An 18,762-nucleotide genomic window follows, 5' to 3' on the forward strand; every position below is an offset into this window, starting at 1 on the left:
CCTGTCAACATTCCAGAATGTAGAACTGATGACCATAACAGCACAGGAGCTACGGTGTCCGTAAGCGGACTCGCAGCAAGTCAACAACACAACTTCCCCCTTTTGACAAGATAACGAAAATAATTATTCAGTGCTTTATTATTTTTTCATTAGCCAGCATGACACGTTTCGGCTGCGTGGCAGCAACCTTGATCCCATGGATACCACACATCCAGTGACAGGTGCTTGTCAGGCAAGAAAACACCGGAGCCATGGCCTCAGTAAAGAAACGTGTTTATTCGGCAACTTCTAGGTCCCGATGCGTTTTCGGAGTTGAACGTCACTCCTTGTTCATGTTAAATTAATATATATATATATATATATATATATATATATATATTTCCAAACACAAAGCACCAGACTTCGGGAGGCACACACCTTGTGTGATTATTTCTGCATGGCAGCTCTGCACGGTTCCAGAATGCACACAGAATTCCTCAGCCAATATATTAGTCTTTACGTGTTTCGAGCGTCTTGCGCTCTTGATCACAAGTGTTTGGCCAAATGTGGAAGACAGCATACTGCAACTCCTAAATAGCAGTTCATAGAGTCCGCCCACCTGGGCATGTCTGCCAAGCACATCCTGGTATTTGGAGTTTATTACACAGGTTACTCTTTCATCACTACGACTGCCAGTACCACATTATCAAATTTCAAAATACCTCAGTAGGTTTCCGTGATAACTGCTGGCTGCGGCAGAGCTGTATTTGTCCCTTTCCTGCAGAAACCACAAAGTTCAGTTTTACCGTATAAAGTGACACGCTGGACACCGCTCCATTTGAGGGGGGGCCTCTCCACGACCCTGCTTGGGCAGCAGCTAATTGCAGCCTATGCTGTATTAAGGATCTCAAAGCCTATTGCAAAGTTTACTACTACTTTGCATAGTTTATCTTTCCCTGGTCTGTTTCCTTAAAGCCTGTCAATATTGTGGGGTTAACATTCACATGCCTGGACACATACTCCACCAGATGAAGGGGAGCTTCCTCTGTATGAGCAGGACCAAGACTGAGAGCATTGTAACTGGTGAGGAAGTATGCCTGTATCACTACTCTTCAGCTGAACCTAGGCCTTCAGTAACAAAGTACCTAAATGTACTAGTTTATAATGAAGAGCAAAATCTTATCAATCAACAAATTACATCATTCATTCTAATCAGCAATTGCTGTTGTTTTTTAATATTGCCATATATTTGGTTCATCTTTAACAATCGTAGAAAATATTTTAAACATTTACAAAAGTTCTAAAAACATCAACAAACTCCAGAAATTGCCAAAACTCCTATTCTCCAGCTTTTTTTTTATTAGTTTCAGTTGTTTAAACTGGAACAGTCAATCCAGGTTTCAGAATAGAAAAATGCAGCTTCTTCAGGACAATACAAAAACACCTTTTACAATGTGATCATAAACACAAAATACAATCTAAATTAAAACGTATGAAAAATGTGTTACCAAATTCATGAATCACATGGAAATTACACTCAAAATAAAATAGACAACCATACATCAAATACATGATCTCAATGTAGTACAAAACTAATGACTCCTATTGGCTTTACATTCTACATTTGCTAGTTACTGTTTTGCAATATCACATTTTCAGTATCACATGCATAAAACATCTGGAAGGTGTTTAGCATTCAAAATGTAATTCTAAAAGACAACTGTACTGATATTTGTAATAAATATTTAATTAACGTCAACATTATCAAGCACTTAAAGACAAATATTTCTTTTAAATAATATCATACGAAGCCAATTACCAATAATACTTTTGCAGAGACAATATAATAATAAAATTGAAATCACCGGCATAAATATCCAATACCGTGAACAATGATAGCTTGCAAAATAATTTTTCATCAAAATATGTAGAGTTGCACCAAAACATTATGAGTTTCATTATTAACTCAATATTGATTACTTAATCTGAATTTCAGTAAGAGCGAGAAAGATGAATAATAACTCACTGTAAATTTATATTTAGCTCACCCAGTATGCTTCACTAAACTATTTCTGGATATAATATTATAATGTAATCCTAGGCTCCCTTAATACTGGGAAAGTAATGTAGCTTTGTAGAATGAGTTTCCTCTCCATTCATGCCTTTGATAACGCCACCAGATAAAAGATAAAGCAGAACAAGTACATTGTAATATCATAATATTATTTACCCGCTAACATGTTCAGAACTGATAAGGTGCTACTGGCATTGTACTGGCATTTCGGATCTTGTTTTACACTCCTTTATCAATGGTTGTTGTCAGATGTCATTGGTGAAAGAAAGAAACAGGAAGGTCCATTTTCTCATTCTGGCTACATTAAATATAGGAATTCATTCTACTATTTGAGTTCTGTAAAATGACTCATTCTTAAAAAAATAATAGGGATGACTAAATTTGCTATATTTGCTTGGAAAAACGAGTACCAATAAATTATTATTTTATCACTCAGACTTTTAAGCCTAGGATGGGACTAAAAATAAAATATATATATTTCAATATTTTGGAGGGCCTAGCAGATGCCATTTGGTGCCAGGCCACTCATATTTTAAGAAAACTATTGCGCAAGTAAAACATTTTTTTATTTTTATTTACCATTCCAAGTAGCATCCATCCTCTTGTAATGTTACATTTTTAAAAAAATGGTTCAAGTGTTATCACTTAGGTCGGCAGCAAACATATTGTATTGGGTGTAATGTCCGAAAATGCAACACACAAAGCTTTAAAAAACAAATGTAATTTCATGTGCACATAAGCACTATGACACATGTTTATTTGCATCATTATGTTTTCTTTCAAATGGTGCATATCACCAAAAAGCATTTCTTTTTACCGATGCTGCACAACATTGCGAAAAAGCACCAGTAAGGTCGGTAACTTAAAAAGGCAAGACCTATTGGCTTTGTTAATGTTAAGGGTACCAAGACCCGAGCAGGACCTGTTACATATGAAGTCTCGTAAACCTGGTGTTGTGAAAACCACGCATTTGTCGTTTCCTTGCCCTGCTTTAGAATGCAGACGTAATCGCAGTTCAAATCTAAATTGCTACTAAAATAATGAAATCCTCTCCAGTTTTCTCCATTAACGCCCAGCTCATGAAGTCATGACAAGGACTGTTTCAATTTATTACCGACGAGCTGGTTCAGAAAGATGATGATGATTCAATAGCTTGGCTGCGTTTCAGAGGTGACCGCATCACGAGCTGTCCAGAATTCAAATGTCCCTTTAGAGCTCGGGATGCCACGGGTAGAGGCGGGTCTGCGGAGTCTGCCCCTGAAACCCGAATGCAACAGAGCGTTTTTGTTCAAATTTCTTCACATGGGAAAATAAACGAAAAATGCACACCTTCTGAGGGAAGATGGGAATTCGGAAAGGGTATTTCTGTGATAAACATGAACTAACGCTTTGCTAAAGACGACACCTGTACACCATTTGCAGAAAGCAGTCAACCTGGTCACAGGTGAAAATCAACAGCAGCCCGGACATGGCAACAGTTGGGCTGTCCTACATGCCCTATAACCTTATACCCTTCTCAAATTAGATTGCATCAAGATGTGTTGTTGCCAAGATTCCCATTTGTCCTACAGACTGTAATTGGTTCTCAAGTACGGACGCTCTTAGTCATGTCTGACCTTGAAGCAATACTGACTGAGGCAAGGAGCCTGCCTTTTAAGTAAATCTATTCAATCCAGTGCCATCCTTTCCTACTGCACCGGAAGAGAAATTCCATCTGCTGTGCTCCGGAACACATGCATCAGCAGAAAGTGAGCTGGTGTGGAGCAGGAGAGGCAAACGAACCAAAGCTGCGCTTCACCTTGTCCTGCTTCACTGCTTGTCCTGTCTCTGCCTCCCTTTGTCCAGCATACCACAATGTAAGGCATTGCGCGCATGCGAGACAAAGAGTGTGAATTCGCCCACCAATGAGATGGCAAACAAGCACTGAAAATGCAATAGGGCTCGTATTTACGCGAGCCCTATTCAGGGCCGGACTGGGAACCAAAACTGGCCCTGACAAAGTGCTCGGCCGGCCCCCACTCCCACCCCCGGGGGTTGGGAGGGGCGACCGAGCTCTCTGCCGGGCGGTTTTTCGGCCGATTTTGTTACAGGGCCGATTTTGCCCTGTAACAAAAACGGCCCCCAGGGGCCCAAACCGGCCCCCACCCTTGCGGTACACCGGGGGATTGCCCGGTGCGCGCTGCAGCCAGTCCGGCCCTGGCCCTATTGCATTTTACACAGAAGTGCAGGGGTAAAAGAAGGCACTAACGGGAGGAGGTGGAAGTGATTGTGTGTAAGAAGTTACAGACTACAGGAGGGAATGAGGAGAGCAACGGGAACAAAACAGTTTTATCTAGTAAAGGGGCCGATAGCCTCGTAAGGATAAAAATGAAGACATGGCTGCCAGGAGGCGGGATTAGGAAGCCAAGCACCAATGAGAATGCAGGAATTATGATTCAAGCCAATAAAAAATAAGGCTGAAAAGTGGGCGGAGCTTCCCCCACTACTGTATAAAGCATCTCTCTGCCTAGTCCGAGACCTAATGAACAGAACTGTTTAATTTAATTTTTATTTTTATTTTTATATGCAACCCTTTTTCCTTTAAGGAAAACGGGCTGCATTTAAGAAAAAAATCAGCTTTATTAAAAAGCAGTCACAGATATGGTGGTCTGCTGAGCCCAGCAGGCCACCATCCCTGGGAGGGCTGTCATTCACAATGGGCTCGCAAATTGTGAGAGGCTCATTAATATTAATGACCCTCGCAATTTGCGAAAATCAGATGTGAGCTGCCACCCTATCTGATTGAATTTACCTTCCCGTAGCTCACCTTTTCTGTAAGAAGTTGGCCTGGTATATGATGTCCACTATTCTAGTGGGCACCTTGCACCAGTCCAAACGACCCTTATTGATGGTGGGTTGTAAAGTCAACCTTATAGAAAGGTACCCTAGTGGTAGCTGTGGAGTGCAGCATTCAGGCTAAGACTTAGAGGCGAGTTAAGCTAGTTGTTTTACCAATTATAATCTCTTGAATAATCAAATGAAAGCACACCACACAAGGTATTTATCAAATATATATGTATTTATTCTAAACACAACCCCTCTGGACTCTTTATGAGGTAAGAGATAAAAGTACAATACAAGGAACTTAATTAGCATACGATAAGTTTCACAGTATACGTTATACCCTAGGGGCCTCACAAACCATATACTAAAATAGTGGTATAAGAACCACGTAAGAGTTAGAAAGCAGGCCTAGGGCCTGTAGAACCACTGGGGCTACCTATAACCCCCAAGGTTAGGATGCAGGAGGCCCACGGGGGCCACGTGCAGTGTCTAAACACAGCCGCGGATCACCATTGACTTTCTATGGAGAACAAACAAGTTACAATTTTAAAGATTATTGGTACTTACAGGTGAACTACGATGGAACCCTTTTAGACTAGGACACTTCGAGAGTCAAGACCCAGGGGAGCACTGGAGTACTCGTGTTATCTCACCCAGGGAAGCCAGGTGCATAGGTGTCTTTTGGTGTCGGGTTTCGCTGTCGATTCCTATGGAGAGCTGCAAAGAAATGCTGCAAGCGACCAGAGGAAAAGTGTCCGGGTGGATCGGAGATGTGAAAAACCTGAAAGCAGAGGGGACAGAGTCTGGGTCACTAGCAAGTGACCAGGATGGCGAGGAGAGGATGCCAGCCGATGTCGAGTGATTTTAGGTGAAAGAGGTGAAGCTTGACTCTTCAGCCATGAGGTCCAAGAGGCGTCGACGAAAACAAGGAGCTGGATTTGAGATGTCCCATGAATGATCTAGCTGACTGAGGTGTCAGAATCCGGATTGGACCCAACAAGCCTTGGCAACAGCAACCCATGCAAGATGACAAGATTGGCTTCGGTGCAGACCAGCAAGGTCTGAGGGACTCCTCCTTTAGTGAGGAGTGGAAGCACGTCTGGAGCAACCAGGAAAGCTCAAGGAATCAAATATGGCCCTTCGTGGGGGCTCGCTAGCCAATGGACTAAGAACCGCAGAGGGGCCTCAAGTGGAAATGCACAAAGCGGGCCCACGGGACACTTGTGGAATGTAGGTCTCTGGGCTTCGGTGCTCGGGGCAGCGGCTTCAAATACCGCAATGCACAACTTCAGGATACCTCGGGAAGTAGGTGCAGTTGCAAAGATGCAGGATGTCCAGGAGTTCCAGTCCCACGTCTCTCGTGTCCGCTACAGGTCTCAGCTTTGCTGGGAGCGCAGGTCAGCATCAGAGATGTCTGGAAGTCCATGTCCTGTGTCGCAGATTCTTCGGGATCTGGCGGGAGCCTCGAAAATGCAGACTGGCAAAGATGCAGTTGGTGCCTGTTTAAACAGGGTGGTCACTCCTTGACCACAAGAGAGATTTCTTCCATCTTCCAGTCGATATGGAATGTCGAAGGTCCAAGATATATGTTGCAGAATTTCGTCCAGGGTAATCTAAAGTCCTAGGGACTTGGGTTCTATACTTATAGTAAGTTTAGGGGTTGGACTAACTCTAAGGTCCCTCCTATGGGTGGACCTGGGGAGGGGGTGGTTGCACCCCTTCCCCTCTGTCCAGTTTCACACCAGAGCTGGGGCTGAGTGCCCCAGCAACCGGTTTGAACTGGGAAATGCATGGAGCACCTTGTGTGCCCCAGGCAGTGTCTGAAAATCATTCACTGAATGCAACCGACCCTGCCCCAATGCACTAAAGCCTGTCTGGGGAGGTGCCAGCACCTCCCTGGACAGGAAACCTATTGTCCAGAACCTACCCTGCTGGAGTTTCGTCCTGCAGCAGGAGGGCAGACTTGTGTCTGTGGCAGCAGCATCCATTTTGTGATGCTGGAGATCTGTTTAACTTTAACCGGGTTTACCAGTAACTACATGTCTTCTCCCTCTAGAAGGGTGGAATGCTATTCCCGCCGCCATATGGTATGGCTATATCATTGAACAGCTATAAGGAGATGTTTCCGAAAGCTGCAGAGGGCTCAGCTCATGCTAGGGCACCCTCTCACACAAAACCAAGCACTCTGCCTTCAGGATTGTCAAGGCCTGCCATAGGAATGACTTATAGGTTACTATGTGTTTATATATAGGGTAGATATAGGTATACTATATCTAAGTAAGGGGTGCTTACACCACCTTACCCAGGCTGCAAGTGCAGACCTGTGGTGTCAGTTTGGAAGGCTAACCAGGGGTGGCACAATACATGCTTCAGCCCCTGGTAGGCCTCTGGGGTACCTATGCCCTGGGTACCTAAGGTACCATATACAGGGACTCACAAAGGTGACCCAGGAGCCAATCTGGTATGTACCTAAAGTACATGGAGACCATTTTATAGAGAAAGCAGATAGACTGGGACCCTGAATAGCAGGATCCCAGTCCAACTAAGTCGAAAACCAGCAAAACCCCGGGCAAAGAGTGGGGGTAACCATATAGTCAGATTCCACCTTCCTACATTTTCTATCACTGAGCTTTGGTTATTCATTAGATTGTGCTATGAAGTAATGAAAAAGCCTGAATGTAGGTATGGGATATCCTTGATGAGCACAAGTAGGAAAGTAGGCCGATCCACGAAGGATCAAAGGAACCCCATGCACAGGTACACAGCCAGAGAATTTCAATGTCCGCATCAATTGACAGTTTCATAAAAACATATTCTAAATAGAATACACAGAGAAGAAGGGCGCTTAGGAGATCTTAAGGCATCAAACCAACACAGGGGAAGGTCACCACAGTAAGGTATTATAAACTCCAGATAACTATATAAATACATGTAATTTTCTTTAGTATTTTATTTATATATGATTAGACATAGATCCACTGGTATGGCTAAAGTGAAATATGTACAGGTTGAGCCCTGCATGCATAAATGATTTATTTTTGTGCTCAGGTGTTGCTCGTTGCTCGAGATATCAAATGTAGCTTCTTTTCTCATTTTTTATTTATTGGCGTGATAGGCCAGAGTAGACCCCCTGAAAAGCAGTGTTTTTTCTTTTCTTTTGTTTCTCCAGGGGTGAATAGGTCCATGTAGCGCATTGTTGTTGTTTTTAATTAATTTGTTTTGATTAACCCTTTGTCTACAGAAAGGCTTACATTGAACAATGTGGTCTTGTAATAAACATAGTAGAAAGACTGTAGCTTATACTTATCCAAGCACTGAACCTAATGGATGCCAAGGCATGTACTAGGGATCTCTTTAAAGCTCCTCATTGAAACCACCGGATCTGTAGCAGTAGTCCTAGTGTGTGTGTGTAGGATTTCACGCCAGCTAAGATAAAAACATTAGTGGGTAAGAAACTCTGCTGCTACACACAGCACACACACATCTGCACACAATCATTTGAGTATTTTCATTAATTCTCTTTCAGGTATGCTCACTCATACGGCAGTGAGCTTGCATTAGCATGGGTTTGTAGATGCAAAATGTTTGTCTGTATTTTGGTGTGTGCCCATTTGGATTTGTGTCTATATGCATAAATACCTGCTATGGAAAGGGAAGCTGTGGAGGTTGTGTTGTGTATGCTCTAGCTGGGGTACACCAACCAGCAGTGCTTAATTTGTAAAAAATAATAATAATAATAAGTGCCAGGGCTCTGGTCAGGAGGGCACTGAGGCTTGCACAACACATTGCCCTAGCCATGCTGCCAATGATAGTAACAACACAACTGCTAACCATCACACCCCTGCCAGTGTGACAATTAGATTGCCATGCCCCCAAAGTTGTAAGAATGGCTTGGACAGCAGGTACTAGTCATGTTTAATGTATATTGAATTCATCTTTAACTGTTGTGGTCATCTCTAAACTAGCCAGACAGCGCCACCTTGTGGCAGACTGTCACAAGCTCCTGTGTTGACAATTAAATGCCGGTGATGAGCACCGCAAACCACCTTCTCAAATTAAGCACTGCCTACAGGGTGAAGGATAGCCACAATACCATTGTTGCTCCCTGGATTATAAGGGCCTAGGCCAGTCCATAGTACCTTTGGGAACCTTCCCTCACTTGTGTACTGAGGGTCGGGGAGAGGTGTGTGTCGGGGAACAGATGCAGCGGTATTAACTGCTCCGTGGCCCCAGTTTTAGAGCATTTATTTTGGCCTTCTGGACCTCTAGTGCTCATTTGGTATTTGGGTCATTTGCTTATCCCTAAGATATACCCTCTGGTGTCTCAATGTCTCATCTAGGGAATGTGTTGGGGCAGCCAGAGAGGACTCTGTCAGGAAATGGAGTTTGCTTTCAAGCCATTAGGCTAAGATGGTGGCTGAGGAAGTTAAATATAGAAGCTTTACGGCCCAGTGAAATGTTTGATTCTGTTAAAGCTTTATGGTTAGAAATCCTATGGAGTTGGGCTCCCAAAACCGCCCCCTTCTCCCTTTCAAAACTGCACCTTACTCCGTTGTTCGTCCTTTTTCACTGGCTCCTGTTTGATGCATGCATTAATCTTAAATTATATTGCATTACCTCAGGAATGCCAAAGAATGTTTACAATGCTACCACCAGCTCACTAATGTATTAACTGCATATCACCAGCTTGGTTGCCTGTATCCAGTGCACCTCTGAAGATTGCTCCTCGGGCTCCACAGAACATTTGCCATGGCTTCTTTTCTTTAGCACATGCCTTTTAGTAGCCCGTCTTATGCACTTTACCCTGGTTGTCAGAAAGAATGCATGCCATGTGTTGCACCACATTGTTTCCGAGATGGGCCATGTACAGTATTGGTTATCACTGCTGGTTGCTGGACTTGCATTGGGCCTCTATCCTCTGTCACTTCTGCTTGGTCATTAGCAAGCAAATTCGGAAATCTTTGGGACACTGCTAATTTCTTGATGGTATGTGGGCAGGCAGTACATGTAAGAGCTGGGCGTTAGGTTATAGCTGCATTGATTTGTGACTTGCCACAGTTGTTTTGTCTACTTTGTTTTTGACAACCGGATGAGACCATGATGACCTGGCTAACTGTAATCAATGTTTCTCACCTGGTGATCCGGGGGACGATGTAGCGCATCTGCCATAGCTGCATAAGTCATGTGGATGTATGAGCTGCTCCTCTACTGGTGGATTCTGTAGAGACCTGGTGGATTATTCACAACAAACAATGTAAAGTGAGACTGTAGGAACTTTTTCAGGAGGCCTAGGGCAGGCAGGGGCTACTGGGCTCAAATTGTAATGAATGGAACCTTTTTACTACTAGCGTCCTGGGTTTTACTCTACTATTTAGCCCAACACTGAAAACCAAGTACACTTCTTTAGCATTTGACTCTCAGGGTAACAAAGTTGAGCAGTCCAGTGCATACTCAGAGAGGAGGTATGTATGTGGTATTTATATAGCACAAACCTAGCCAATGGGCAGCAGAATGCTGTATAGGGTGGTGTAGGGTACAACCCCAGAACGCAGTGCAACATTTAATAATTATCAATAAATTAATGTTCAACCAGAGCTTGTACATTAAAAAAATACTTTACTTCTATATTACTTGAAAATAATGTACATGTACAATTCAAAGGGTCCGATCTGTTAAGGTATGGTATTACTAGAGAAATCAGTCAATACCAAAATGAGTATATGTGTACATTGGCGAGTAAAGTACTTGTGGCCTGTTTCACTGGGAGCCCCTCCCCCTCCAGTGTCCCGCCTGCCAATCCCAAATTCACTACTTGATAGTACTTCTAGCCTTCTAGCATGCAATATAGGTTTCCCACACTCACAGTTCTCCGCACACTCCCATGTTTACAAATGTTATCCTTGGTAAGTCCTTTTAAATTGTATCTCTGCCGGTAAGCTAATGCTCTAGCTAAAGGCTGGGGTGGCACAGTTCCCGGTGGTGGGTGGTCCTTGCATGGTCCACCAGGAACAGGTAGGCTACCTCAGCTCCGGCCCACGTCGCTGGTGTCTCCCGGCTTGCGTTGATGCTCCAGCCCGCGCTCCATTTGCCAGGAGTCAATCTGTGTCAGATGGGGCTTTGTGGATGTGTCTGCCTTGGGCCCAACGCAAAAGCCTCCACCCAAACAATGCAGAGAGCCTGTCGCAGTATGCAGCAATCGTCCAACGGAGGTCAAAGAGCCACCTTTGCTGAATACAATCTTGAGGCAGCATTCACCTTCTCTAGGTGATTTGGGCCTTCTTGTGAGAGTGGCTGCCTAAGTGCTGTCACGGGAGCGTAATCTCATTGCAGGGGATGTGATCTCTGTGAGTGCTTCAACTTCAGGTGCTTCAACATAAGGCCCTGCCACAACAGCTGTGGGGTCCCCAGGCCTCACCACCCATCCGGGCACTGCAGATCCTTCCCTGGGTTACAGCGGACTCTGCTCTGTACTTTCTGCATCAGCTCCTACAGTGCTTCTTTTCAAGGCAGCTTATTTGTGCGGGTGTACCTCCAGCATCCCTCTTTAGCAGCCAGGTAGCTTCTTCCCTCAATGGAGGCCTCAGGTAGTGCGTCTTCTTACAAAATGTAGTCCTTTATAGGTTCCTTGTCCCAGGGGAGTTTACATTCAGCAGCTCTAACCCTGGCCCACATAAGAGTTTCTTAGTCTCCACTATTGTGGGACCCCAAGTTTTGATAGCGAAATCTTGGCTTAGCGGCTTGTAGTTTCTGTCCCATTTTTATACTACGGTTGCACACAAAATGTGTGGACTCCAGTGGTCCTGATCTGTGACTAGTTTCAGGCAATTATTGCTTTTTGCTTATTATTGCCAGAATGTGTCAGCCTTTGTCTACCAGTGTTAGCAGGAAGATTGGGGGGCAGTTAGGAGTCTCCTGTAACGAGGAACCCAAAACAAGGGCACAAAGGTGGGAAAGGCTGCGCCACTTTATACCTGGTAACCCGTGGGGCAGCAATTATAGAGAATAATGGAATAAGACGGACAGGGGAATATCCCTACACTTCAAAAAGACTCTGGGCCTTATTCACAAAAGTAAACTTACCCTTTTGGTGTAAGTTTGCTATTTTCAGCTATTCATAAACTACGATTGTAGTTTTACCTGTAGTATCTTTACAACTGCAGACACACTACACATAAAAAGATCTCTGGATTGGTACAGATACTACAGGTAAAACTACACTCGTAGTTTGTGAAGAGCAAATAAATTGAACATTTGCACAACCAGCGTACGTTTACCTATGTGAATAAGGCACTCTGACTACTATGCTCCAAACCCTAGGTTCTTGTTCACTACAAAGGACCTTGGAATTGCTTTGGAAAAGTCCTACAATTCAGTATGCTGCCTTTGGATCTCGCGAGACTACACCTTATGTATCACTTTGGTTCAAGAAATCAAAGTGGATTCCTCTGGACCCCCTGCCACATGCAATAGACACACTTCGGCCACAGCCTTCTGAGCACATGGGTAGTACGTTCACACGGGTCAGCCATGTCCTACATGGCTAGAGCGAAGGAACCGGTTTCAGTGGACAAACAAGACCGCAGTTAAAGGCCTCTCCTGTCACTATAATCTGTTGCTGCCACCACTGTCCATGCTCTCCAGGCTTGTGAGCTGACATGAATCCGTTTTTGTAAAGCAGGGCACACTTAGTGTGTTTCTCTTGACCAGAGATCCTAGCTCCGGGCCTCATTCCATGTCACAGGAAGCCCTCAGTGCACATAACTGAATCAAACCAACAAAAACTCACTATTGGGGTCTCAAGGTAGGGATGCACCCTGTTCAGAGCCATGCAGGGAAATATTTCCTTTTCAACAACATATGGCCCATCTCTCGCGCCTATTCCTGCCATTATTGCAACTGTGACATAAGGAGCATAAGACAACCACTGTGGCCATTCACAAAAAAGACTTGCAAAACAAGCTACACTTCAATTCAACGCTCTTCCAACTAAGCACTGCTCAAACTATAGTGTGCAGACCATTTGTCAGCAGTAAGAAGCAATATATAAGCACTCACCCGAGCTACAGTAAAGCCTTCTGAGGCTTAAGCATTCTGCTGCTAGGATCACAGGTCTCCCCATTAACAGAACCCATATTATATTGTATTATCTGTGGTTTTCATGCCTCTTTCCTTTTACTGACACTGCCTCATACTCCGCACCTCTACATTTCCCACCCCAATTCTTCATTTTAAGGATGGAGACTTATGCTATTTAGCAAAAAATGATGGTGTCTGGTATTTTGTATTTCCTCCTTCTGAAATATCTAATTTCAATGCAAGTCAAAGTGCAAAAATGCCCCCCCCCCTCTTTCTATTGTAAAATCTCCCTCTTGAGTGTTCGCTAATGGTGGCGTTTCTCCTGTGTTCTGTCTCATTCTCTGACACTAATTGTCTGCCCTCCCCTCTCTGTCACTCTCCCATTGCAGATTTGGGACACAGCTGGTCAGGAACGTTTTCGCAGTGTGACACACGCTTACTACAGAGACGCAGAGGGTAAGTTCTAGCACGAATCCTTCTAAGCACTGAAGCAGTGATTCAGAAATCATTAACCCAATGCCTCTTCTTCTTCCAGCCCTGCTCCTCCTGTATGACATCACCAATCGAACTTCCTTCGACAACATTCGGGTGGGTACCAGCTAAGCTGATGTTGCACTGCATCCCTATCCTGAGTGGTAGCTCCCTCTCCCTAAGCAAGGGACTCTAGCCGCTTGCTGGGCCACAGCTCTCACTTGCTGTGAGGGAGGACCACTCTCCCATGGTGAACAGTGACTCACTCCCCTCCCCACCATCCCTGAGGGATGTTTCCCATCATCCCTGAGGGATGTGACGCCTCCATAAGCAGCAGTTTCCTCCTAGATTCCTGCTCCCTGATTAGTTTCCTGTCCTAAGTGTGTCTATTTTCTCTCAAACTGCCCTGTTGCACATCTTCATGCCTGAGAGGTTTTGGAAGAGAAGGGGGTGTTCATGTTTCCTGGCTCTGCGAAAGGGGTGTAAGGACCTTTTAGATACCTTCCTGGCATTGTCCGTGATAAAGGTGTGGATGATGGAACATTCTTCTTTGTTTGGTGCAGGGTTTTGGAACAGGTGTGCTGGGATGTCCTCCATATTCGACGTTAACAGGGAGCAGTAATTGATCCTTCACCCGGTGTTGCCTTGGTGGTCATTGTAAGTGGTTGCCCTCACTCTGATGCATAAGGGGCATGATGCACTGTGCCCTGACTTTGGGTGGGAGTTAGTGAGAGGTGTGCACTCTGTTCATAGATCTGTGGTAGTGGATGGGCTGCTACTCAGTCCCCTCTGCTGATCTTGCAAGCAGATGTGTTGCACTTTTCTCTGGCATCAGTTTTATGGAGTTAAAAAAAAACTACCTCCGACCCCCGGGATTATTGGTGACCTCATATATTGATCCTCAATCAGCAGTGTAGAGGGTGACACTCGGGTGAATCTAAGGCTGGGATGCAGAAAGCTCTTGGTTTGCACAATTTGCTGCACTTTCATGCTCTTGAGAAAGTGGGACTTGATACAGTGTTTTATTGGAGCAAGGGAATGGGGGGATTGCAATATATGGGACTCTGGTGACATGAGGGACTGCTGCGATCTTCAGTCTGTCTCTGGCTGTCTACGGGCTCTAATATCCTTTTATGTTCGTGGACAAATCAAGGTTAACCTTGGTTCATCATTGGTCGACCATGGATACTGTAACTCAGCTGTCCCAAAACTCTGCCACTCTCCTCAGGCTGTGAGGTCAGGTCTTTTTAAGGTACACCAGGTTGAGTTACCACGCAAAGGTCTCCGGATAGCGATGAACCTATAAGCAACGGCTGTGCCGTTTGAGAGGGATCAAGTATAAAAGATATACACCCTTGCGACTGAGTGGGAGCTGGTACGTGGGCCCATGGCTCCCACTAGTCACTCTTGATTCAATGTTAGATGTCAAGGGAGGTGATTGCTGACCTCGATTGCCGTGTCAAATCTGCCGCCAATAGATAAAGGCATTGAAACATGTTGGCCGACCTTGAAGTGGTTTACAACATACTGTCTTTTTAATGTTGAGCAAACTCACACTTCGGATTAAAAGGGTATAATTATACATGTGAGTCTAGCTCAATTTTATCAGAGACACTTTGTCTCCTTTTTTCACTGGGTCTTTATTTTCAGTTTTTCTTTGACATCTTCTTTTTCACTGGACACACAATTTCTTTTCTATATGAGAAAGTTACTGACGATGACAAAACGTGGGCAAGCTGGTGAGAACCTGCCAGTAGCTCCTCAGGTATGTCGTTTGATGAGTGACTTGACTGACAATTTCTTTCCTTTTTTTGAAAATATTAGAGAGTTGGGCACAGAGGACCAGGTCAGACTGTATAACTGAGGAGCTGAATTCGGGTAGGGATAAAAAGTATCCCCCTATACCAGTCCTATGCAAAATATATGAGTGGTGCCGAGAAAGCCAGATTTTTTGTTTGAACTTTTTAAGGTACAACCAGCACTCTCATATTTGCAGGCAGTGCGACTCTGTCGGTGGCAGCCTGTCGGTGGCAGCTTCCACCTGCCAGGCTGTGGGTTCTCTTGGATTGAAGAGGCTTCTATTGTGAGACTTGGAATAACAGCATTCCTGTTAATAAGGACTGCATGTTGCGCCCAGAAGTCAATATAACTAACTCCTAGCATCTCTGCATCTCAGGAGCCCTTTGTATCTGGTGCCCTGACTATCAGGCTACTGCAGTGTGCAGCAGGCTCGCTTGTTAAGGTAGGCAGGCTAACTGCAGTCTTTGCTCAAATGTATGAACCCACCAATCAGAATTGGGTCAGAATTTGGCAAGCCCCCGGGACAGTGATATTGTGTGAACCTTAGAGTGGCCACACCATTCAGGAACGTTCAATGGGTTAGCTCAGTTCTGTTTGCTCTGAGATAAACCACTATCTCCACTGCTCACACCCCTCAAGCCTCAAGCAAAGCTTAAGTTTTCAAGCTCCATTGCCCTTTTCTTTTAAGATCCAGTCTTTTCACCGGCCTACCCAGGGTCCCCTGGCCGCGTGCTGTACACTAATGCAGTGTTGCAGAAATCAATACCTGCTAACCATATATGCTGCCGAGAGCTGGCTCTGAGATATGGGTTCAAGCTTATTTGTGAGCCTCCAAGGAACTTCATTGTTAGCCAAGGACGTGATTCCACTTCATTGTCACTGGCATTCAAGTAGGTCCTCATGTGTAAGAGGGGGGGCACATGTTTCCCAGTGTGCAAATAAGACAACAGGCTTTGGGAGTTCGGGGGTGTTAGAAGAGCACTCGGCTGAATGGAAGCATATGGGAGGTATTGGTGATGGGTTCCAAACAAGTGCAAAAAGAAGTGCCTTCATCTTCTTGCGTCTTCTTGCACCTCGATTCTTTAGGTCAGAGGTGGCAATTAAGATAGTGGTGTAATATATTTTGTTTTTTTGGAGTGCTACCTAATGCGGAAGTCATCATGGAGTGCCCATTGATTCTTTGACCACAGCAAGTTTGGCACATGGACTCATCCCTTTCCAACAGGGGAATACCCCACAATCCCAACTTTCAGTGCATGCCTGCATCCTGTCATAGAGCTTCACAGCGGCAGCCAATACAGTGGGATTTGTCACAGACACACTGAATCCTCGCCAATGATGCTGTGTGTACCAAAGTCCCGGCTGCAACCTTCAAGATGGGAAGATGTTATACCCCAATATTTTAAAGTAAAGAGCCCTCTTCTGCCTCATCACCCCAAAGTTTATTTTTGCCACCTCCTTGGAAATGAAATAAGGGTAAAGTTTAAGTGCTCTGTATTTATTGTATTGAACTGTTACGAACAAGGCATTAACATGGACTGTGTACATGTCTACAGAGACAGTGATTTTGGCAGTTCAGAACACCTTGCGTTGCAACGCAGACGGGGACGTCCACCAGGCACTGGTACTTCTGGATTTGTCGGCCGCGTTCGACACGGTTGACTATGCCATCCTGGTCAACCGTGTCGAACAGGCCGACCTCAGGGGGCCTGCCTTGTGCTGGCTGAAGTCCTTCATCTCCAGCCGCACTCAAGCTGTGAGATTGGGAACTTTCACTGCCCCCAAGAGAAAGTCCACCTGCGGAGTGCCTCAGGGATCGTCTCTGTCTCCACTTCTATTTAATTTGTATCTGCGCCCCTTACTTTACTCTTTGAAAAATTATAAGGTCACTATTTTTAATTACGCAGACGACCTGCAACTGGTGTTTCCTCTGAATTCCTTTGATGCCGTGTCGGAATTTCAACAGGTCATGTGCCACATCCAGAGATGGATGAATCTAAACCACTTGAAACTTAACCCAGGTAAGACAGAGTTGGTCCTGCCTGGGAAAAGTGAAATTAGCTGGGGGCCTCACCTTTGGCCTCCTGACCTAGGTGCCCCTCCGACTAAATCTAACACTGTCAAGAGTCTAGGGGTTACTCTTAGCAACGATTTATCTCTTAAAGCCCAGATTGGAACGGTTGTATCCTCTAGTTTTTTCCAACTGCGGAAGATTAAGAAAATTTCTCATTTGTTGACCCACTCTGCCCTCATTCAAGCAGTCATTGCCCTAGTCTTGTCCCGCCTAGATTATTCTAACAGTCTGTACCTAGGACTCCCAGCTGGGCAACTGAAAAGATTACAGTATGTCCAAAATCAGGCAGCTAGGCTTATCTATAATTTACCCAAATGGCAATCTATCAGGTCAGGACTAGCCAACCTTCTCTGGTTACCAATAGGTCAGAGAGCTATATTTAAAACCGGTTGCATTATATTCAAGGCTTTACAGGGGAAAGGCCCCAAATTTATGATCAACCTGGTGTCTAAATATACCCCTTCACGCAATCTTAGATCTGCTCACAAAGATCTGTTAACTATCCCCTTAGTTAGGAGGAAGCGTCAAGGTGGTAGCTCGTTTCAGTTCTTGGCCGCCTCTTTGTGGAACTCTCTGCCTTCCTCCTTGAGACAAAGCGATAGTCTCCTCAACTTTAGACACGCCTTTAAGACCTGGCTTTTCCGACAGGCATATCCTTAGATTAGTTTTCTGACTCTCATGTTGTTGTGCTGTTGTGTTGTAGTTCCCAAAAGTTTCGATAGCGCCATGAAGCCCATGGGCGTACGTGCGCTGTATAAATTAAATTTAACATAACATACATTTAGTAATGAATTAAAAAATAAATCAGTTGCTGACATACGGGTCTAAAAGGTAGGGCTGTCATTCTTCCCTACACTCGACCCGTAATGCATTTCGGGTCCGGGCAATGAATGATCACTGGAACCAAAATCCAGAATGCTGTCTTAAGCAGTCAGATGTGGAATCTTGCTTATAAGAGTTTGCAAAAACCTAGTTCAGATCAAGTGTGGAATGATCAAGAAACATGTTCGAGAGATGTGCCTAGCAGATATTTATGGTCCTTAAAGAGTCACAATGTAAGGGTATTTTAAATAGCAAATAGAAAGACAGATGAGAGAGAGAGAGATACCTAGACAAATAGAAGGCGTATCAATATTCTCTAATACGTTATAGACTATAGCCTAAACATTCAGATGTCTCGTATAAAAGTAAAAGTTCAGTCATGGCTACCAACATTTTTCCTTTAAAAGCAAAAGGACATTGTTGGATTTCGTTCTTCAGTTCCACGTATATAATTCCTGTTATTTCATAGTTCTCAGCAAAGCAGAACAGGTGTGCAGGGAAGTGGGACAAACATGAAGGTGAACCTAGAACATCTCCAATATCAAACCATTGGGAGCACAACCATACTCACTGTTGTAACCAAATTTCTTTAAGACTTTTTCATGAAAAATATATCCAAAGCCTTGCCACAATCAAGACAGAG

At 44.4% G+C, this 18,762-nt stretch overlaps 1 protein-coding gene across 3 annotated transcripts in view; it reads left to right on the forward strand.

Annotated features, from left to right (window-relative positions):
* Window positions 1–18,762, forward strand: part of RAB37 (RAB37, member RAS oncogene family) — a 425,057-nt gene that overhangs the window by 290,863 nt on the left and 115,432 nt on the right. For all 3 annotated transcript variants that reach the window (XM_078654470.1, XM_078654467.1, XM_078654468.1), the window contains 2 exons: window positions 13,342–13,408; window positions 13,488–13,540. In XM_078654470.1, coding sequence (XP_078510596.1) covers window positions 13,342–13,408; window positions 13,488–13,540 — 120 coding nt within the window. The remainder of the gene's footprint in view (window positions 1–13,341; window positions 13,409–13,487; window positions 13,541–18,762) is intronic.

This window comes from Lissotriton helveticus, chromosome 7 (assembly GCF_964261635.1).
Source record: "Lissotriton helveticus chromosome 7, aLisHel1.1, whole genome shotgun sequence".
Taxonomy (NCBI): domain Eukaryota; kingdom Metazoa; phylum Chordata; class Amphibia; order Caudata; family Salamandridae; genus Lissotriton; species Lissotriton helveticus.